The 24,267-nt window shown below is 38.4% G+C and overlaps 1 protein-coding gene across 4 annotated transcripts in view; it reads right to left on the bottom strand.

Annotated features, from left to right (window-relative positions):
* Positions 1 to 24,001, bottom strand: part of LOC108325860 (uncharacterized) — a 49,294-nt gene extending 25,293 nt beyond the window's left edge. The window contains exons 1-10 of one of the 4 annotated variants that reach the window (XM_017558962.2): positions 23,609 to 24,001; positions 23,251 to 23,515; positions 22,877 to 22,982; positions 22,649 to 22,790; positions 22,239 to 22,500; positions 21,195 to 21,556; positions 10,966 to 11,039; positions 9,221 to 9,374; positions 8,937 to 9,129; positions 4,154 to 4,346 (exon numbers count right to left, since the gene is read on the bottom strand). In XM_017558962.2, coding sequence (XP_017414451.1) covers positions 4,154 to 4,346; positions 8,937 to 9,129; positions 9,221 to 9,374; positions 10,966 to 11,039; positions 21,195 to 21,556; positions 22,239 to 22,500; positions 22,649 to 22,790; positions 22,877 to 22,982; positions 23,251 to 23,515; positions 23,609 to 23,894 — 2,037 coding nt within the window. In that variant the 5' untranslated portion in view covers positions 23,895 to 24,001. The remainder of the gene's footprint in view (positions 1 to 4,153; positions 4,347 to 8,936; positions 9,130 to 9,220; positions 9,375 to 10,965; positions 11,040 to 21,194; positions 21,557 to 22,238; positions 22,501 to 22,648; positions 22,791 to 22,876; positions 22,983 to 23,250; positions 23,516 to 23,608) is intronic. The other 3 variants (XM_052875625.1, XM_017558960.2, XM_052875626.1) reach the window with 3 other exon arrangements.
* Between the last annotated feature and the right edge of the window lie 266 nt (positions 24,002 to 24,267).

Raw genomic sequence — 24,267 nt, 5'->3', positions numbered from 1 at the left:
GATTGGAAAATAGAAAACAACTCAGAACGATTCTTCATTAAAAACAACCAAGTACATCTGGAATAGTCATCAATAAAGGTAACAAAATACTGAAAACCTAAAATGGACTTAACACGACTAGGTCCCCAAATGTCAGAATGAACCAATGAAAAGGGGGACGACACCCGTTGTGAGACACTACGAGGAAAGGAACTACGAGTATGCTTCCCTAACTGACAAGACTCACACGAAAAACTGGATAATGTGGACAACCTCGGGACAAGTTGTTGTAGTTTGGCAAGACTAGGATGAGCGAACTGAGCATGAAGAAGGGATGGTGACTCCATGACTACGCCAACATGTGGAGAAGGGCGAAGATGATAAAGGCCATGAGACTCACATCCTGTGCCAATCATGTGTTTCGAACTCCGGTCCTGCAACCAAACAGAATCTTTAGTAAATGAAATAACACAATTAAGAGTACGAGTTAAACGACTAATGGACAATAAGTTGAAGGGAGACCCAGGGACATAAAGTACATGATCAATGGATATGGATGGAAAAATATTAACAGTACCAATACCATGAGATGAGACTCTAGACCCATCAGCCATTGTTACCGAGGGTAAATTATCCGGACATAACAAGGAAGAAAACAAGGACTTGTTACCAGTGATATGATCGGTGGCGCCTGAGTCAAGGACCCAAGGTCCGAGGGAGTGAGTTAGACCAACAAAAGGTGTACCTGTACGTGCAACAGGTGCAGATGTAGTGGAACCAGAGTGCTGATGATCCTCATACCATTTGAGAAATTCGTTAAAGATTGCAGGTTTGTCTACGATATTAGATGAAGTAGGATGGTCTGCAGACGGTGATCGGGGAGGTGGATCAGAATTTGCCATTGCTACAGGTCGAGGAGGACGTCCATGGAGAGAATAACATCTATCAATCTTGTGGCCTAACTTGCCACAATGGTCACATTTTGGACGTCCTTTACTTGGCTTGCGAGACCGACTTCGATCATCACGTTGAGCAGCCATAACAGAGGAATCATCAGTGTGAGGGGATGTCTCAGTGACGGGTTTGCTCGGTATACGCAAAAGAGCAGAACAAGTAGAAGTAAAGTTGGGTATGACAGGAGAACCCAAAATCTGATCACGGACATGAGAAACATCATCAGAGAGTCCGTATAATGCCAACAACATGAAGAACTTTGATCGTTGTTCCAATTCTTCAGCAGGAGTGGAAGCAGGAGGTAATATATCATTAAAGTCATGAAGAAGGGCATGAATTTTACCCAAATATTCTGCCATGGGACCAGGATTGCGCGGACCAATAACAGTTAATAGGTCCTGACAAACACCATAAAGACGCTGAGTGTCATTTGTGTATAACAACTTCGCTTGTGCCCATACTTCTGAACATGTTTCATAGGATCGAAACATTTGTTTCAGTGAGGAGTGAATGGTGGACTTTATAACAATGCATAACTGAGCATCAATTTTCATCCAGCGGGAAGTGTCATCTATGGGAGCAGTACTCACATTTTGAGTAAGATGATCTAAGTACCCCTGACTCTTCAACCAAAGTTTGATGTCGGACGCCCATGTTGCATAATTTGTGCCATCTAACTTGTCAATGGACAAGTGTACATTCACATAATTGGTATATATTGAGGGATCAGAAGATGAGCCACCAATAGAGGTGTTTGTAGACGAGGAAGACGCCATGGAGAGGGAGAAACCCTAAAAATTCAAAGTGCTCCGATTGACGCAACGACCACAGATCCAGAAAGAGGGCGAGGAGGCGATCACGGCGGTGCTGATCGGCGGCGAAAAGCTCCGGCGACGCGCCGGCACGCGTGGCGGCAGAGGCAGCGGCGACTCTTGCGGCGGCGCGTGGAGGCGCGTGGGTGGTCCGTTCTCCGCGATCTTCGTACCACGGTGGTCGCCCGGCCGAGACGATTCCGATGGTGTGGTCGCCGGTCGATTCTGGAACTCCGGCGGCAGCGACGGCAGCGGTGGAGGCGACGGCAGCGACGGCGACTGCAACAACAGCGGCAGTGATGGGTGCCGGAGACCGTGGAGTTGACTGGAACTATTCCTATGCTCTAGATACCATATGAGAAATAGAGAAGATTGGGAGAAAATATCCCTTGTGTGTTTAGCATACACATAGGGTAGTTTATTTATATTGTAAGATATGGGTCAATGCCCTTAATACAGAATAGACTAAGCCCAAATAACAGAAACACACATTTTAACATCTAACAAGTACAGCATATAATCCTAAGTCGGATGGCCAAACGAAGGTTTTAAACAGGTTGTTAGAAGGATACTTAAGATGTTTCTAGTCAAAGCAGCCCAGGAGCTGGTGTTCCGTTCTTCCTTGGGCAGAATACTGGTACAATACCAGTTATCAAGGGGCAACTAGTGTACATCCTTTGAGATTGTTACCAGATACAGCACGAATCCACCCTATGTTTCATGTGTCGCAGTTAAAATTGGCTGTGGGAACAAAGAAGGTGGAAAAGGAGTTACCAGAGGGCTTGCAGACAGAAGGGCCCTCATTTTGGCCGAAACGTGTGTTGGGCAGGAGACAGAAGCAACAGGGCGAGGATTTAGTGGAACAGATATTGGTTGAGTGGCAAGAGGGTGGAGCTGATGGGGCTACTTGGGCGGACTTAGTGGCAATACAAGATGAATTTCCAAAGTTTAACCTTGGGGACAAGGTTAATTTTCAGGCAAAGGGCAATGATAGGAGTTGGAAAGTATATGAAAGAAGAAAGAATAGAGTGGGATAAGGGGGGAAAGGGGGCTGTATCTGGTTAGGAAGCATAATTGTATCTGGTTAGGAAGCATAACTGTAATAACAGTTAGTTGGAGGGAAAAACACATTATAAATAGAATAATTGTTAGTTGGTTAAGGAGGGAATAGTTTTACTTGTATAGTCAGGACATAAGTCTGAGGAGGGGGATTAGGCTCCCGCATTTACCCATAAGTGTACATTGATTCTTGACATTGTTAGTGTGCAAATAAAGAAATACGATTCATTCTTCTGTTTTGGTATTCCTGTTGTGAATTGTGAGAGGAGAGAATTAGGTTTCCAATTATAGAAACCTAACAATTTCATTCGAGAGAAGATTGTATCTAGAGACATCAAGAATGACTTTGTTAACTTAATCAGTTAATTAGCAGATATTTTCACTTAGTCTTTAAGGGGACCAATGATTATATTTGTAACAAGCTTGATACATACAATTTACATGCACCAGCTTGAGGGGAGTGTTAAATATAATGTGTTTTAAGTTAATTAGGAAAACATAGACTTTTGATATTGTTTGATATTAGTAAATATTGTTCATATTGTTTTTTAACAATATTTTCTATTTACCATATTGGTAGATATTGTTTATATTTGTGTTTGGTTTCCATATATAATTGTATCATTCTTCATATAAATATATTACCCTATATGTATTTTAGACATAAGGGAAATTAATCCTATACCTAATTTTATTATATTCAATAACATCAAAAAAATTCTAAAGAGAACTCTCACAAAACTCGTCCAATCTTATGTTTCTCCAAGAAAACAAAGAAACACCTTCAAACCTTTCCCAACCATAGCTTCGACTATCCTTCCTTACACCACCCAAATCTCATAATTTACCTATCATAGCTTGTTGCAACCCTCTATACAACCACAACATCACCCATTGTTAGAATTTTAAAAAGACAATCAAAACCACCCTTCTATAATATAGCTTCCACAAAATTATTTCAAGAAGCTCTCCAACATTCTAAACAAAATGCATCAAAAAACTTAAAAGAACCTCCCTAAGCTAGTATACAAGTATACACCATCCTCCCTACAGAAACCAAAACGAACATAAAGAACCTAGGAACCATCCAATAAACCATTTTTTAGAAGCTTAGCTAGCTGTAATTTTTGTTGCATCTTAAAACCTGAATGTAAGATCCTCCCGTCTAAGAAACCTCTGACCAGATTTCCATCAATTGAATAAATAAGGCAGCAGAGTTATTGCTTGTTAATTATGTCAATTCACAAAAAGAAAAATAGGCATAAACTCCATTCTCACAATGCATAGGCACCAAGATCCTAATGCATTGAAGTCGATAAAAGCAGTTCAACATCACTCAAACTTATTACCATTATACGTTTCAAAATGTACAGGGTGTAATTAGAAGGACCATTCTGACAATCAGAAGCCGTTGTGCTGTTGGTTGTATTTGTATCATCCCTGTTCTCTTTTTCAACATTAGTATCTTGATAACAATTCCAATGAAAAGCCAACCACACTTCACCAAATGACCCACGTCCAAAACTCTTCTTCAACACATACCTATGCACCAAAACACAATTTCGATTAATTGTTGGGCTAAAGAAAAACATTGTCACCATCAACTTTCATAAGAACACAATACATGAATCATAATGGCCACTATGACAGTACACTGAAAAAATCGGTAGGAAAAGTTCTGAATGTTCTCGAGTATAAATTAGAAATTTTTTTTATTAATAATTACAATGATTATTGACAGAAAAACCAATAAGCAGACTTATTATTATGAAAATGGTAAAAGATACAAGGTTGTTGAGATATTTTAGGAAGCTTTACATTTTATTCTGTCAATATCTTTTAGGATGTTTTAGATTTTAATCCTATTGGTTACAATTCTATATATTGGCTGTATTTGGGTTTTATTATTGCAATCACAAGGATTTGTTTCCTAGAATAGGCTATGCATTTTTCCTAAAGGTCCAACTATTCAGTTGGTTCTCGTATTTCTTCGAAAACCTTAAGTAGGTTCCCATATTTTGATTAGTCTCAATTGGGTTTGAAAATGTGTAAGAATTAAACCTGTTTTGTGAAATGACATTTGGACTTGGTGGGGCGGAAATATGTATGAAATGACATGTCATTTCTTCTTAAAAGGCAGTGTAGATGATGTGTTTGTTGTGCCTCTTTTAGGGATTGTGGTTGCCCTAACATTTGAAGGTGTAGGGTTTCAAAGAAGAGGTGTCTTCCCTGTTCTTGTTCCAAAAAAAAAACCCACTAACACAATAAAAAAACTCATCTTCCAGCACCTCCATAAATCATTTTTCTCTACACCATCTCACTCCATCACTCACCTCTCACACTACTCTCTATTCCTCCATTCACCCAACAAAAATACACACACATGGCCCAACCATCCATCAGGAGCATGTTCAACACAGACTGATCTCCATCCTCACCCTTATATTTCAAAATTTTTTATATAGCCTCAATTTTGTGTTCAAGCATGTGAGTGGTGATGACCCCTATATCTGTTGGCGCAAACGATGAAGTGATGGTGATGCTCGAAACCATATGGGTGAATCATGGTGGCTCTCTCAAGCCTATGCATAGGTGAGAGGAGCGATCATCGAGATTTGGTACAAAACCCCTCGCGCTTTGGAAAGGGAGAAGGAGGGTCTCCATGCGTTTAGAGGAGTTCCGAAAATGCTAGCGACTCCCGCTGGCATGTACAACACCAACGCTGGCAATGACGTCTTTGAGTGGGGTACCGTCACCAGTGAAGCCCTAGTGGAGGCGAGGAGTTGTAGTGATTATTGCTCCAGATTTTTTATTTGACGCTTGAAAGAATAAACTCCTTATTTGAGAGGGGATGAGTTCACGAGGGAAATACTTTTGATGACGCTTTCAACAACAACACACCACAGTGGTAGTTTAGCAACTACCCATACACATTGACCAACATTCAATACTCTTCATGAATAACCAAATCTGACTTGTAATGTGAGATTTATACCCTACCCCCTAGTCAATGTGGGATCTCCAACACATCCTCTCACTGTAAGAATCTAGAAATACCTAAGAGTAGAAATAGCTTTTAGAAATAACACCCGATTATTTTATTATTCAAAAGCTCGAGCTATAAATATAAAATTAGTAAGCTGAATGTAATTTTATAAAAGTTATAGTTAAAAATAAGACTGATTTATTATTCTCAAATCATAAAAAATACATTCTGATACTCTCTATTTGTAATAATCTAATTCTCCTAAAAAGGGAAATAGGGAAACTAGGAAAGCAAAATAAAATAAAAAATTATATATCTATTTCCTCTAATTAGGAAGATTCTAAAGATATTATCTCAAATTACAACACTTACCCTCAAGCTGGATCATACAAGATTGTATGAACCAAGCTTGGAATAGACAAACCCAATCGAAGATATTGTCAATAAACCAAATTGCACACACAAAAAAATGTAGCCCAAGAGACTCCTCATCATCATATGGAGAATAATGGACAACAATGGACAACCGTGAACTTGCACCATGAAACTTCAACTTGGACAACAATGGACAAGAGAGATTTCCATTAACAATGGATGATGACTTGCAGCAGTAAACTACAAGGATGGATGAAGGCTTGTAGTGGTGAATCGCAACAAACTGCAGGGACTAGATTGCCATCAATAGTGGCAAACAACAACAAAGCTTCAAGAACTTGATTTCCATGAGTAACATATGGGAGGCCTTTAAAGGCTAACAGTAATGAACCTTTAAGGACTTAACTGTCCTGAACAGCAACAAACCTTCAGGGACTTAATTGCCCTGAACAACAACAAACCTTCAGAGACTTAACTGCCCTGAACAACAACAAGCCTTCAGGAACTTAACTGCCCTGCAAAGGCTAACAGCAACAGACCTGCAGGGACTACACTACCTGCAGCGGCTGGAACTAAAAGGCTAACAGCCACAAACCTGTAGGGACTTATCTTCCCTAAACAACAACAAACCTTCAGGGACTTAACTGCCCTGAATAGCAACAAGCCTTCAGGAAACATCTGTCCTGCAGCGACTAACAGCAGCAGACCTACAGGGACTACACTACACTACAGCGGTTGGAACTTTCTCCTCCTCACGGCTGAACAACAGAACGTGTAGGTGGAAGAACTGGTGAGAATCGATCCGTACGAGGGACAAATCTGAATCCCATAACTTCGAAAGAGTCAATTCAGTGGGCAGTCTCAAAGAACAACTCTCAGTGAGCTGTTATAACAAAGCATTGACGGTGAAGAGAGTCTTTCACATTAGTGATGGTAGAAACCAAAAAACACTTTGGAGGTCCTAAGTTCTCTACTGGACTACTCCTAAATGATGATGATACTTACACTGTGTCACAAAAGTACGGGCTAAACTCTTGCCCAAGAAGAAAGTTCTCTGCAGGGACTGAAAAATATTTCCCCTCACGGCAAATAGCGGAAACGACAGCTAATGCATTTCACGAGACACTCTTAATCTTGACCAAAGAAAATGCGGCAACTTATTGAGACAGCAGCGACAAACTGCAGAGGTTACAACAATTGACTGCAGCAACAACGACATTCCGCCAACAAGGCTGATGAATTGTTGACTGGAACATCACAGCTACAAAAATAGACTCCCCTTCATGCCACAGGCCAACGGGGACCATCACACTTGCAAGAGAGAATCACAGAATTGTAACCAAATGGTGGAGACATGCTTGGCCACAGGTGCTGGTGCATTCGGCACAAGCAGCAGAGACGTCGGCAAGAAGCACCAATCAGTGTTGCACAAGAAAGGGAAGAAAAGGCAAGAACAACACAGCATGGCGCGAGGCGAAACCCATTGGTGGAGGCAGAGTGCCCTTCACAATGGAGAAGAAAGAATTGACGCAGTGGTGTCGAAAGCGGACTAGGAATCGAAAGAGGTCTCCCTGGTCATGAAAATTGAGGCGAATAGTAGCTCACAAAGCAGAAGTCGCAAAGAGAAGACGAAGATGTTGTGAAGACAACGAAGATGGCCACCATGGCTGCTATGGAGGGTCAGAACAGAGAGATGGAGGTCCAGCGACATGACCGGAAGCGGCGTGGTGTGACTGCGACACAGGGACAGCGGCGCATCATGAACACGCGTCCGAGATCTATTGGAGAGAGGAGGCGTGTGACGGCGCAAGCGGACGAGACAGAGACGTCGACCACCAGGGTTAGGTCGCGCTTGAAGAGACGATCCAGATCCGCTTGTCACCGGTCGAAACTATGGCGGTGGCCAGCGACGATCGGACAGATTTGGCGCTCGTGGCGGCACGTGAATGAGAGGTAGCCCTCGGAACCAGTGTAGTTGGTCGTTGCTTAAGGAGGCAGTTCAGATTCGCTGGTCACCTGACGAAAGTGCAACGGTGGCCAACGGCGTACGGAGGATAATGGTGGTCGATGGCGGAGGGCAGTGGTGCACAACGGAATAAACAGTGAAGGCAGTGGTGCACAACGGAATAAATTGAACTCTAATCTTTTAAATATGCTAGTTTACCTTGTGTTTGAGAATGTGATATCCACCTACAATGATCGTGTTACACATAACACCGAAGCAGAAGATGTTTTAGGATGGAGTAGAAGTGAGGGGTTGAGAAAGATTCTTTGATGTAGATATTTTGTATATGTATAGTGATTAGTAGTAATGTAAATCCAAAGTAGGGTCATTACACACCTAAGAATGAACATCTATAACTTAAAATTAGATATTTGTAGATGATATCAAAATCATTTAAAGCCTACCCTAGTCAAATTCATTAAGGTTCATGTCCTACCCCCTGTTGGGCTCTTGTTATAACACCCACAAATATCAAATCTTATGTTCAAGATATACATTCCTTGGCATGAGATTGTTGGACATTTCACATCAACTAAGGGTGGAGTGCAAACCTGGTGAGATTTGCAACCCACCTCTAGTTGATGTGGGATTTTCAACAACAATAAACATTAAATGCTATAATTTCCAACAATGACCATCCATGTACGACTAAAGCAAGGGCAATTCTAAAATTTTATGAATTTAAAATTGCACTTTTCACCAGACTAAGAAATATGTTGTCCTCTCGATTAATGAACACATAGGAATTCAAAGTAGATAAAATTACCTCAAATCAGGCATTGAATAATCAGAAGACCCATTACTAGAATCAGTATCATGCAAAGGAATTGATTCAAGAAGACCAATGAAACTAGCAAAGCCTTCAGGATTTATGCATCGGTCTTCAGGTTCATTAATAGTTGGACCATAGTCAAAGCAAAAGTTTTGGTTATTGTATAAATCGACAAGACCCCCTGAAGCTGAAAATGGACAAACCAACACATTTGATTGTCAACCGATAAACCAAAATTTAACTATAAGCAAATGCAACATAATAACATCTTTGCTTACTGGGATGCTGAGAAAGGGAATCGGGTGGAGGTGGAGGTAGTTCATACAAATAGTCATCCCAGTCAACTTTTTTGGCAATCTGCTTGGAGTCCTCTATTTCATCAAGATTTTCAGCTAAATAAAAGCAGCCAAAATCACCATCTTTCACTTCAACCTGTCATAAAAGTCCAGAGGTATTCAATTATATGGATTGGTTTTGATATGATATTTTTGTTTTAAAATGAAATAATGATTTATGTTGGAAAGCTGCCTTAACTATGGTCAAGCATGGCCCATCTTAACACCAACCTCATTAGTCTTAAGGATGATGCGCATCCATCAAAGATATAGCTAAGAAAGCTTGGATAGCAATCACTTTACAAACTAGTTTTGATGGATTTAGATTGGATCTAAACCCCAATTTTGAAATAACTTTAAAACCTATCCTAGATTCATTGTAAGGCCACTATCATAGTCATTATGCTCTAGAATAGTAGTCACATGCATGAAAGGGAGTTTTGAAAAATTTGTGGTCACCTACCCTAGGCAGCCTATATAGTCCCACATCAAATATATATATATATATATATATATATATATATATATATATATATTGTTAGAATTATTGCCTTATGTATAATCATTAAGCCTACTTAAGGGTAGTGTACTAGTCTAGTATAGTAGAATTACCTAGGTCTACACCTAAGTGTTTAGGGCAGACCCTTAATCTTCCATGTACTTTTGCATTTGAAATTTATTATATATAGAATGACAATGAGAGGGATCCCTTAAGCCCTCTAGAAAAAAAAAAAAAAAAAAAAAAAAAAAAAAAAAATATATATATATATATATATATATATATATATATATATATATATATATATATGATGTAAAGTAAGTTAGTTTTATGAGGTTGAAATAGACGTTAAACCCAAATTCTAGAAATGTTACTAGAAAGATATGGGTTAAATAGAATGCCTACATTACATGTCAATTGTGCAAGATTAAATTAGGCCTTAAGCCCAAATTCTAAAACTTTATTAAGATAATAAATCAGTATACCTAGTAGGAGGGAAACTTACTCTCAACGTGCATTTCAACACTAAGGAACAAACTTTAAAAGCAGAAAAAAAAATAGTAATGTATTCTTTAACTAGTATCACCCTTGTGTGACCGTGTGGGAGATATTATAGCATATCTCACCCCAAAAAAAAAAGGAGTGAGAAATTGATAAATCAACTTATGTCAATAAAAACTCCAGTCTCAGAAGGGTACAGAGCTTATATCTCCTCAGCCCAAGTAAAATACTGTCAATTAACCATAAAAGTACTACACCTCCCTTTTAGTTGCAATTTTTCCAATCTGTTCGCAATACAGCATTCGGTGATCAGATTGGTGATAAGGCATGAGGATTGACGATTCAAGTCCCTCGGAACAAATAATGGCTGGAATTCCAAGAAATCCAGTAGAGCAAGTTGGTCCTCTTCATTCAATTCCAAGCATATAACATTCCCATGTTTAACACAAAGTTCCCCATCCAACAACAATATCACAAAATCATAGCTCCACAATGGACTCAGTAACATTTTAAGAAACAGCACAAGAATCATCAAACTTTGACACACATCACAATTAACTTATAAATTGAAAATTCTATCAGTGTTTTCAGAATACTCAATTAATTCCATTAGGATACAATTTATGAGAAAACCAAACAAAATATGGAAGAATTGACAATAATAAATTTACATGGCTTTTGGCCATACCAATATTCGCTTCAACTTCGTATCTACCAGATGAGGGTGCTCCAAGTGCATAAGATCAGACAAGATGCCATTACCTGAGGAAGTTCCAAAATAATAAATTAGCGGAAGCTACATACAGGAATAACCAAATTTTATTCATCAATTGTTTAAGTTAGCAGAGCAGAACATACATGAAAGAGCAAATTTTAAATTTATTCATTGAAATTATTAATGACACCAGCATTTGCTACATACAAATGCAAATGAAACGACACTTTGTAAAACTTTACCTACAGTTTAGCGCAAGCAAATGTATCCAATACATGCTTTATGTATGTAACTTCATATGTTATTGCATGCCACTTAGACTTTCTTCAGACATTTAAACACAAACTAAAGATAACCAAAATATCAGAGCAGGGCAACTATACAAATCCAAACAAGAGAATTCAATTTTAGTGGTTAGCATTTAAACTTTTGATAAAATAAACAACATTAGCGATTAGCAACTACAAAAGAATTACCTTACGAATTTTAAACCACATAAAAATATATAGCTAAAATCATATAAGTTCTCCCAAAAAGTGTCACTTCAATTGTCTTTCCTTACCTTTACTGTTTTTATTCTCCACATAATTCTTATATACAGTTACTAAAAAGTCCAAGTATTGTAATTTAAATCAAAAAATTTTTTAAACTGGAATCCTTTTAGGCCTCCTTCACTTTGATTTGGTCTTACTTGAATAATTAAGATAAGAAAAATACAATGCATTCAACCTCCACTGATGTACTTGCATTAATATTGGTTACTTAACAAAAGTAAGGCACTTGTCTTAACCCTAACCCAAAAGCTAGGTACCTACAAAAGAAATAATACTAAATAACATTTCACTTTACACTCCCCTAAAGCTAGAGCATGTAAATAACATGCACCAAGCTCAACCATATAAACTAAATCCTAGGTCCTCTTAGATATTTAGTTAGAATGTTTGTGAATTGTGCATTAGAACTGGCAAACTCTGAAATAAGATCCTTAGATAGCAACTTCTCTCTAACAAAATGACAATCAACCTCTATATGTTTAGTTTTCTCATGAAACTATGGATTAGAGGCTATATGAAGAGTTGTCTACTTGTCACAATACAACTTCATTTAATAATTTTCACAAAATTTCAACTCTTGAAGGGAATAGTTTAATCCACAAAAGTTCATGCATACGCAAAGCCATAGATATATATACAACTTCTGCACTAGATAAAGCAATAACCGCTTGTTTCTTACCGATAACGGAAAACATCTGTTAAGAAGTGGACTTAAAGCCTAACTCAACCCCACAAAATCGGCTTGTAAGGTGAGGTTTGCACCCACTTATATATTACAAGTTGACCTTATCTCTAGTCTATGTGGGACTTCCAACACACCCCCCTCACGCCGAGGTATATACATCTCGCGCGTGAGACTAGACATTAATGGGTGGCCCTAGCAAGTAGAACAATGTGCCAACAAACAATAAATATCGCTAGGATAGGCTCCAACCATGGCTCTGATACCATGTTAAGAAGTGGACTTAAAGCCTAACTTAACCCCACAAAACTAGCTTGTAAGGTGAAGCTTGCACCCACTTATATATTACAAATTGACCTTATCTCTAGTTGATGTGGGACTTCCAACAACATCGGCAACCCAAAAATCATGTATAAAGTTATAATATAAACCACAATGGGTTATGGCAAAAATATTGCGGTCAGAAGAAATATAATACCACCACATATAATTCTAATGCAAAAGTAACGATATTATGTCTAAAAATTCAAATAATAATAACATCATATCAGAACACCACAAATTTAAAGTTCAAATTATCAAATTCATCTTCAATCCCAACATAATTGTCTTCAATACTATCATACAATGGGGCATATCCCACCTTTTCCCCTTCTAAGAGACTCTAGTCAAACTACAGTAATCTTTCAAACTCGAAATCAGAGCTATCATGCAATTCATTTTGAACCCCAATTTGAGCCTTCTCTTTACCGTTCCCTGTTGGTGTTGGAGTTGGCGTTGTACCAGAACATTTCTTATAAGCATGGGAAGATCCAATAACAATACCACTACTTGATGGTTGCTTTATTTTATTGGTCACTTGTCTCCTTGCATAAACTCTTGGTCCTCCAATATCTGAAGCTTCATAAACAATTGCCCTATTAAGAGGGGGATCATCATCAAAAACCAACTCATTTCCCTCCTCTTCATTATCGTTATCATCATCAACTTCTCCCACTAACCACTCATTACATTCATCAATGCCATTCAATACAATAGGGTCTATTTCATTGGTAATATTGTATATTTGAGCAAGTTGTTGATTATACTTTATGTAAACCATGCTCCGTGCACACAATTTCCTCTATGCTCCAGAAATTGAATTGAAGTTTTGTTAATGGAGAACGACTTCCATTTTTCTTTTTGGTTGTTAGAAGTCGTGCACAAGAAACATAACTTCAATTAAACTATGTTTATATAGAAATCGTTCTGTCCCATAAGGACTTTCAATTGGGTGTATAAAATTAGAACTTGTACCCTCACAACACGACCTTGATAGAAATATTTAGAAGTTGTGTTATGGGACCACGACTTTCAATTTGATACACGATACCGCTTGATGCTCTTCACAGTGTTGCAATCCCTAGGTCTCATGCTCTCTGATCAGCTCACACTCAACAACCAATATTTCTTCTATGAAGGAGTTTCCCACGACCACCCATGCATAGTGTGCCAAGCCGCCTTCCAAGACAGTGACTAGCTATGCATGGTCCCCTTCCACCACATCTTCAACTGTTACTGCTTCGGTGGCTGGCTCCACCACTACAAGCTCAACTACCCTCTCTGCAACTCCCCTCTCCTTTCCAATGAGCATTGAATGCCGCCTTGGCCAACAATTCATCTCTTGGTTCTCCCTTCATTGAAATCTGAAAAGCAATATCAAAGAGTTGAAGAAATATCAGAGAGATCTTGAAGCTGGTGTGGAGAATGCAGACACAAGAAGAAGGAGAAAGAGAGCGTGATTTCTGATTGAGCACATCAAATTGAAAGTCGTGCTCCCAACACACGACTTTTTCTTCTCAATATTTCACTAAAGTCGTGTTGTGAGGGCACAAGTTCTAATTTTATACACCCAATTAAAAGTCATTATTCGACAAAACGATTTCTATATAAACATAGTTTAACTAAAGTCGTCTTCCCTATGCATTAGTTCTAACTACAAAAAAAAAATGGAAGTTGTTCTCCATTGACACGACTTTAGTTCAGTTTTTGGAACACAGGAAATTGTGTTCATGGAGCACAACTTCTTCAACTAAAGTCGTTCCTTTTATGCATAACTTACCTAAAGCCTGTAATAATTTTGGAATCTACCCATTTATGTAATATGTAATTTAATGTGCACCCATCTACTCAAAAAATACCCATCATCCATTCATTGCATAGGGATGCTTTTTTTTATAAAGAAATTGAGTTGGAAATGCAAAGCTCTGTCTAAATTCAAAAACATTATTTATATACATACTTTGGAAACAAAAGATTAGTAGGAATAAGAGTATGTGCCTTGCAATTTTAGTGAGACAGTAGAAGATGACATGGATGTAAAAGCACGAGAAGATGTCATGCCACATGTTCTGAAGTTATAAATATTGGATATCATATTACAAAATGACGGGGCAAATGTAACATTCAAGATTCAACTGGTTAAAACAGAAAAAGACAATAGGGATTATTTGTGGTTGCCAAAACTTAACAAACTTGGGGAAGTTTTATTGTTGTACTGTAGCTCATGGCGAATAATATCTCCAATCTCTAATATTCAGTCTTTAATCAAGCCCAATGATAATATTTTATCCATGCAGTCAACTTCACTAAATGGAATAAGGCTTTATTGATACTATTACTAGCAGAAACAAAGGTGGTGGCGTGCCTTTGTGTCTGCATTTTGAGTTACATGTGGATTGAGATTGAATCTTTGTTAACATGGCATATTGAACTTGGACAGATCTCATTGCTGAAGATAAATAAAATAGGGTGTGCAGTTAATTGGTAAAAATGAGATAAAGACAGCATGTATGATAATTTTGTAGATGTAACTACTTAAGATTGAAACTGTAAAATAATTCTAGAGGGCTTAATTGATCCCTCTCACAATCTTTTATTTATAAGAATAAATTGATACACAAGTACATGATAAATAGGGTAACCCTAGACACAATATAATCATGATAAATAGGGTAATCCTAGACACAATATAATCATGATAAATAGGATAACCCTTGACACACTATAATGATGATAAAATAGGATAAATATCCTAACACTCCCCCTCAAGCTAGAGCATACAAATTGTATGTACCAAGCTTGGAACAAATAAACTCAATCCAATGACCCCTTAATGACTTGGTCAATACATCTGCGAGTTGATCGTTTGAGCCAATAAACTCAGTACATATTTCTTTGGTCAACAACTTTTCACAAACAAAATGACAATCAATTTCTATATGTTTAGTCCTCTCGTGAAACACTGGATTTGATGCAATGTGGAGAGCAGCTTGATTGTCGCAATACATCTTCATAGTATGGATGTCACAAAATTTAACCTCTTGAAGAAATTGTTTCACCCATATAAGTTCACATGTTAGTGATGCCATTGCCCTATACTCGGCTTCCGCAGTTGATCGAGCTACTACATTTTGTTTCTTACTTTTCCATGAAATAATGTTTCCTCCCAGAAAAACACAATATCCTGTAGTAGACCGTCTATCAATAGGTGAATCTGCCCAATCTGCATCACAATACCCAGAGACCTGAATGCTTCCTTTATCTTCATATAACAATCCTTGCCCGGGAGCCTTCTTTACATACCTTAGAATATTCCAATGGTCAACACATGGAGCCTGCATGAACTGACTAACCACTCCAACTACAAAGGATAGATCTGGCCTTGTAATAGTGAGATAAATCAGTTTTCCAACCAACCTCCTATACCTCTCTGGATCGAAGAATAATTCACCTTCTTCTGTCCTTAACTTCTGGTTTGGGTCCATGGGACTGTCTACCGGTCTACAATCAATCATGCCTGTTTCTTTTAATATATCAAGAGCATACTTCCTTTGCGAGATTACAACTCCATCTTTTGATTGCGCTACTTCAATGCCTAAGAAGTATTTGAGACTTCCAAGATCCTTGGTTTAAAAATGTCTACACAAGTACTCTTTTAGTTGAGATATTCCAACAGCATCATTTCCTGTAATGACAATATCATCAACATATACTATTAAGTAAACACATTTCCCGAGAGAAGAATCACAGTAAAAAACTGAATGGTCTGCTTCACTGCGTTTTAGCCCAAATTTTTGAACAATGGAGCTAAACTTTCCAAACCAAGCACGTGGGGATTGCTTGAGGCCATATAGAGATCGATGCAATTTGCATACCATACCAGACTCCCCCTGAGCAACAAACTCAGGAGGTTGCTCCATATAAACTTTTTCCTCAAGATCACCATGTAGGAAGGCATTCTTGATATTCAATTGATGAAGTGGCCAGTGACGAATGGCTGCCATGGCAAAGAAGAGACGAATAGTAGTCATCTTGGCTACAGGAGAGAAAGTGTCACAATAATCAAGACCATAAACCTGAGTGTAACCTTTTGCAACAAGCCGAGCTTTGAGCCGATCAATTTCACCATTAGGGCCAACTTTAACTGCATACACCCATCGACAACCAACCGCCTTTTTTCCTGGGGGAAGGGACACCAGCTCCCAAGTATTGCTGTGGTCAATAGCCTGCATTTCTGCAATCATAGCTTGTCGCCATCCAGGATGATCAAGTGCTTCTTTCACATTCTTGGGTATAACAACAGAGGACACTGAGGATAAAAGAGAAAAATAAGAGGGCGACAATCGATGATAGCTTAGAAAATTATAAATGGGATGAGTGTTTCGAGTGGAACGAGTTTTTCTGAGGGCAATAGGCCATGCTGAATCATTTGCACCAGGAGGCGTGGGAGGAGATGACGAGGGAGAAGAATCTGAAGTAGGAGATTCACCATTGTCTTGGGGAGGTGGACTATCCATTGGGGCCCTGTGTGGGATGATCTCAGTATGTGGAGAAACAGGTGTAGATGGATTGTGATCAAGACTTGGAATGATAGAGACAGTGGAGCTATTTGACTCAGCCATTGGAATAGGAAGGACCTGCTGGAGGATAGAAACATCCTGAACAGATGGAGAGAAGTAAGGAGTCTGTTCAAAGAATGTGACATTGGCAGACATGTAATACTTCTTAGTTTCAGGAGAGTAACACCGATATCCTTTTTGAAGTCGAGAATAGCCTAAGAAGACACATTTGAGAGCGCGAGCGGAGAGTTTGTCTAGACCTGGAGACATGTTATGAACAAAACATACACAGCAAAACACTCGGGGAGATGTATGAAAGAGAGGATCATTAGGAAACAAAATGGAGAAAGGGACTTTATTATCAAGAGAGGAGGAAGGCATCCTATTAATAAGATAACATGCAGTTAAGATGGCATCCCCAATGATGGACAGGAATATGGGCACCAAGCAAAAGGGTACGAGCAGTTTCAACCAAGTGTCTATTTTTTCGTTCTGCTATACCATTTTGCTATGGTGTATGAGGACAAGTAGATTGATGTAAGATACCATGGGAACTCAAGATGGCATAAAAGGAGATGAGAAATACTCTTTTGCATTATCACTTCTTAATATTTTGATTACTTGACCAAATTGATTCTTGATTTCATTCAAAAAGGATGTAAAGATAGCTACCAATTCAGAACGATTTTTCATAAAATAAACCCAAGTACATCTTGAATATTCATCAATAAAGGTAACAAAATATCTAAAACCAAAGGAGGAGATACGACTAGGTTCCCATATATCAGAATGGATGATGGAAAAACTAGAATTACATATTGATTGAGACCTTTTAGCAAAAGGAAGATCTAACATGTTTTCCTAATTGACATGACTCACATTCTAAGGTTTGGAGACCACTAAGTTCAAGACACATCTTTTTTAATTTGGACAAATGAGGATGGCCAAGTCAATCATGTAGCACTTTAGGATTAGGAGCAGCAACACAGGACACCCTTGGACGAGATCCAAAATGGTATAATCTGCCAGCTTCATATCTTTCTCCAATCTGTCTCCCCGAACCACGCTCCTGTATAACAAAAGATTTATGATCAAAGGTTATTGAACAATTTAACATTTTAGTCAACTAGCTTAAGGAAATTAAATTAAAAGGACAATTAGGGACAAAAAGGACTTAGTTGAGATTGAGGGAGGGAGACAAAGAAACATGACCGACTCCTTTGGAAGAAGTTTTAGATCCATTTGCAAGAGTTATGAAATGAGGTTTTTCTCGCAAGGAAATAGATGAGAACAAAGAGGTATTACCAAAAATGTGATCAGAAGCACCTGAGTCAATTACCCATGAATTTTGACCTTCCATAGATTGAGAAACGCAGGTTGTTGATGTATTGGGAGATTGAGATGGTTGTGCCAAGTTGTTAGACTTTAACCTTAAATACTTTTGATATTCATCCTCAGAAAACATAGAAGTGGAAGTTTCAGTCTTCGAAGTGGAAGTTTCAATCTTCGAAATATTGGCGGTTTTGGAAGGGAAACCATGTAAGGAGTAACAATTCTCTTGAGTATGACCCATCCTTTTATAGTATGTGCATTGAGGACGTCCCCGACCTCCTCGTCCTCCTCCTCTAGTGCCACGTCCTCCTCTTCCTCGTGTGGCAACCATGACAGATGGTTCCACTAGTTCATGCGCTTCTTGAGTTTGAGGTACCGAGACACGCAGAAGGCGAGTGGTCAATGTTTCCATAGAGGGGACCTCATGACTAGTTAGAAGTTGATCTCTGAGATGATCAAAATCGGGATGTAGGGCACGAAGGATCAACACCATGTAAAATTTGTCTAGTTTCTTTTTGATATCCTCTAATGGATCTACTTCCAAAAACATCCTAAGTTCTTCGACAGCAGATTAGGCTTCAGCCATGAAGGACACCATATCATGGTCTGCCATTTTAAGAGATGCAAGCTTGTTCGTAGTGTCATAGAGACGTTGAATATCGTTGGCATAAATGCTTTAGGCTTTCTTCCAAAAGGAGTCACAAGTTTTGAAAGCCCTCAAAGATACAAGAAGTTAGGTTCCACTGATTGCCATAACAGGGCACACAACTGGAAATCTGCTTGTTTCCACTGATCAGCTTTTTCAGTAGGCACATGGCTTCCATCTCGCTCAAGGTGGTCATAATGCCCTTGGCCAAGGAACCACATTTCAACGGCAACAGACCATGATAGATAATTTTTTCCATTTAGCTTCTCGGAGGTAATTGATGGACTTCCGGAGAAGGAAAGAGTACCGCCAGACGCCATTTTTGAAGAAGACGAATAGTTCTAGCGAGGAACAAGAAAACCCTAAGGGTTTAGACGAAGGAAACTATGACAGTGATGGACGACAGTGGCCGGCAACGACGAGCGGTGGCCGGCGGCGACGGTGGCCGGCGATGGACGACGGTGGCCGGCAGTGGACGGTGGCCGGCGGCGGGCAGCGGCGGACGGTGGCGGGCGACGAAGAACTGTGGCGCCAGACAGATATATATTACGAGACAGAAACCAGAGCGGGATCGACCCGCGCTCTGATACCAACTTAAGATTGAAACTGTAAAATAATTCTAGAGGGCTTAATTGATCCCTCTCACAATCTTCTATTTATAAGAATAAATTGATATACAAGTACATGATAAATAGGGTAACCCTAGACACAATATAATCATGATAAATAGGGTAATCCAAGACACAATATAATCATGATAAATAGGATAACCCTTGACACACTATAATGATGATAAAATAGGATAAATATCCTAACAAGGGTGTGCAGTTAATTGGTAAAGAATGAGATAAAGACAACATGTACGATAATTTTGTAGATGTAACTATTTCTTTGAACAGTTGAATATCCATAGTTTTAAGATTAATGTTTACTAAAGTACAAAATAGACATACTAAATGTGTACAACCAAATGGGAATATTCTTATTATATATTGTTAATGATTGTGGATCTTAATATGAACGAATACTAAGAAAAGGGTGCCAAGCCAAAAGCAACATTAGGCTTTGTGTATGAATTATGCGTTGTTTGCTTACAATATGTTCCATGTATGTTCATATATTGTCTACTATGGTTTCAGTGTATCACTTTCTCGAAGTTGGGTTTGTCCTAGCTCCCTAGACCACTTCTTTATGATTAGTTTATGTGCCTTTGACAAAATTAATCAATAAAGAGGCTAATATGTTTAGGGAAGGTGGGTGATGTGCAATCCATGCTACAACATTTGTTTGGAGAGGACTCTCATACATACATCAATTCATTTGGGATTAGGTTTTGGCCTCCATTTGGTGTATAAATCTAGTGGCTTTCTAATTGGGTTTCACTAAAATGTGTTTAGAGATTAGGAACACTTCACTACATTAATTTTCTCTTCCCACTCAGTTATTTTCAGTTTTTATTTTGGAGGTTACATTACCAGCTATGTTTTTTGTATCTTTTGTCCTCTTGTTTAAAAAAAAATCTTAATTCTCTTGTAATTCGTGAAATATACAAACTCGTCCAAGAAATGTTGTAAAAAAGAGAGGGTGGGGGAAGGCATGTGAAAAGAAAAAACGTGGGACGATTTTTCTAGATAAAGGTAAAATATGAGCAAGGCCAATGAAATATTCAAAACATGAGACAGGAGACATAGATTTCAAAAACTGCCAAAAAAGGAAAGAAAATGCAACTATGTTTACATCCTTTTATCAAAATAGCAAGTAGTTGTCCATGTGGTTAAATTTGTCAACTTAACAAAAAGATAATTTTTGCAGACCCATCTATCTTCCTTCGATTTCCAAATTTTTTCCTTGAAAAAATGGTGGAAAATGCAGTTTCCTTCCTACTTCTCTCAACCAAACAATACAATATCGTTAAACTCACATAATAAAACGCCTTTTTATTACAATAGTGAGCAATTTAGTGTATGGGTAAATTTGTAGATCTAAAAAAAATATTTTGGCCCCATCTGTTTTATTTCCTTTCATTTCCAATTTTTTCCCAAACAAATGGTGGAAAATGCAGTTTTCCTTCATAGGATACGACTAACCGAAACCCACATAATATGTACCTGAGCTTTTGAAGAAAGATTCTTGCACACCAAATGGGAAACCAGCATCCCTCTTTCCAATATAACTTCCCCTACGCGAGTTTACAGAGGATTTGATAGACTCCAGAGGAATGACAATGGCTGCCACATTGTCCATACTGCCCGTTTTTAAGGCATTATTAACAATTAAATCTGCTAACGAATAGGAAGAATGGGCGCACTCTGATCTCATGTTACTGTAACTGTGCAATTCCCACAACAAATCACAGACATCCTGCAAGCTTGTCTTCTCAAATACACCATCCGATGCTACCACCAAATAGCTATCATTAGCAGTCAGAGGCTGCCAATCAGTCACTTCTGGTGCAGATATAACGCCATAACTGCAAACAATTCATTACAAGAAACGCATTATTATTCCAAGTAATAATTTTATATTATGAAAAAACAGTCTTCCTGAAATTTCAATCACACAAGAAGATTTTCAATTTGGGTTACTTATCGATGAAGTATTTAATCTATAAAGCAGTAGTACTTTTATGATTACAATATTTTATAATTTTTTATGTTAACTTCAATATATATGATTTTAATTTGGATTCACATAATAACAATCATATATTTATTATGTTTTTAAGAATTATTGTACACTTTTCAATATGCATATATCACGTATTGTATCCTATTATTTTTAAAATAAACCGGCCGTATTGGATAGTATCCATACATCATAGCTTGAAGCCTATGAAAAGCATGGACCCACCATACTTGCTAAAATTTGAGTTTTAATTTTTAACATAGAAAAAACAGTTGGTTTAAATGTTTTATTTACAATATGAACTATATATGCAATTTCAACAAGTTGTATGCTATGGATGACCTTGCAACATGGTCCTCCACCTTCACCAAAGTTTCAGACTGGCTACGAAATCATAGGCAAAGTTATTTCCATAATATGAAGCATGGAACCAAAATCATTTGCACATGATTCAAAGCTGCTACCTATAATATGCACATGCTTTAGCAATAACCTTGGGTTATATAAAGAATTTGCACTGAACCTACCTTTTAAAGGGTAGGTCACCGATAGCCCGTGTAATAGCCAGCTGACCATTTATGCGAGGCACACCACCCCAATTTTGAACTTGACCTCCAGCTGTTTCCACCCGATTTCTTTCATCATCTCTATCTGGATGATGATCACTGGTCAATTCCTTTACTGCAAAATGAGTGATACCATGGGATGAAGCCATTTTGTACTTTTCACGATCCCACATAGAAACAGAACCATCATGCTCTTTCTGTCTATATAGCTTTAATAATAAATCTACAAATCACAAGGAACTATAATTAAAAACCTTTTAGTCATGTTTCACCAAAATGAAAAGTAACCTTGTTGCCCTGTAACAACCAACAAGCGCAACAGAATAATATATGATATTTCAATTATGCCATTATACCTTAAAAATTCTCACCTTTAGCCTCTTTGGGAGACTGAAAATTTTTAGAGCACAATATGGCCTTAGAGTCTCCAATATTGGCAACCAAAATTTTATCATCCGCTACCAAAACAATGGTAGCTGTTGATCCAGAGTGAAAATTATTTCTAGACGCTTCCTGCGTAGTTCAAATTCAAGATGTCAATACAACAATGTGAAAAAGGATGTCTAAAGCTTTGCAAATGAGCAAATAGTCGAACTTACCTCAGAAAATTTAGCATCAATGTCATGGACTGCCCTCAATAATGCTTCCTTCAAAATTTCCAAGTGAAAAGAATCATCAAAATTTGGAGAAAATGTATTCTGAAACCTGGCAAATTGTTCCAAGTTGAGATTGGCATACAACTGACAGAAACAAAAAGGTAGGTAAAATTTTAAATGCGATTAAGAACACATGGCTTACTGACGTGTAAAACAAGGAAGCAACTCCAAAGCGCCAAACCAAATGTTAGAAGAGAATACTACTAACCGATGACTAAATTAGACATTTAGAATTATCCACAAGAATACTGGTATCTCAGTTTTAGTAACTTAAAACTGTTGATATAAGCAAAAATTAAAAACAAGACATAAAGCACCTTTCAAAATGCAGTCCATGCCATTCTGAACCTAGAATCTCCTTCCATCTATGCAGTAAGTTTGCATGGTCACGGTCTCTCTTGTGAAGCCATGCTCCTGTTGATGTCTTTGAAATAACAGAAAAGGCAACATCGAGGAGAAAATAAGTATGCAGAACAAAATACTCCAACAAAAGTTTCGATGCCATCTCACTAGCTTCTGCACCGTTATGACCGTCAAAAACGGCCACAATGCCAACCGCAACCTCCTTGATCCCGTCCACACCTGTTCCGCGATAAATTAAAATTACAACTAATGCTTCAGAGAAGCTTCCGGAACACAAACCGTACAAGAGAGAAGGCGGTTAGGACAGCGTACTGGGGAAGGGAATGCGAACATCGAGGACGCAGAGAGCGCGATCCTCTTGAGACTTTCTGTGGCCTTGGAGCATCGCAATCTGGCAACGTGCCGTGGTTTTGGGAGGTGAATCGTATTCGGAGAGCTTCCAGCGGGGGCATTTTGGAGACTGAAACACCGCCGGAGCACCGCCGTTCTTGTAGACTGTCAAGCACGTGGATGACTCCGCGTGAACGAAAGGGACTGTGGCACAAAGCAGAAACCCTAACGCGAACGATAGATACTCCGACGGAGTCTTCGGAATCATATTCAGCGATGATAGAGGTGATAGAGAGCCATAGGTCCGCTGTGAGACCTGAAAGATACAGTTGTTGAAAAAATAAAAGTTTAATGTCTCGACAGGTCCTGTTTTCGTTCAGAATCTGAAATAGGTCCCAGACTTATTCGGCGTCTTAATTGGATTCTTATTTTTGTAAAATTGAATCAAATAAAGGCTTGTTCTTAAATTGATCAAACGCCGAGTATTACGTGGCATGTTGACGGTGAAGTTTTAATTTACCGTGGCATTAAAAACGTGTGTCAATTATATTTTTTTAATTTTTGAATTAAAAAATTAAATGTACATAGTGGAAATATAATTTAAGCAAGGGCAAAGTTGGAAAATCAAAGTGCCGAAAGCC

The sequence above is a fragment of the Vigna angularis genome, chromosome 3 (genome assembly GCF_016808095.1).
Source record: "Vigna angularis cultivar LongXiaoDou No.4 chromosome 3, ASM1680809v1, whole genome shotgun sequence".
Taxonomy (NCBI): domain Eukaryota; kingdom Viridiplantae; phylum Streptophyta; class Magnoliopsida; order Fabales; family Fabaceae; genus Vigna; species Vigna angularis.
Note: the sequence above shows the minus strand (reverse complement) of the source record. Positions and strands in the feature narration are given on the sequence as shown.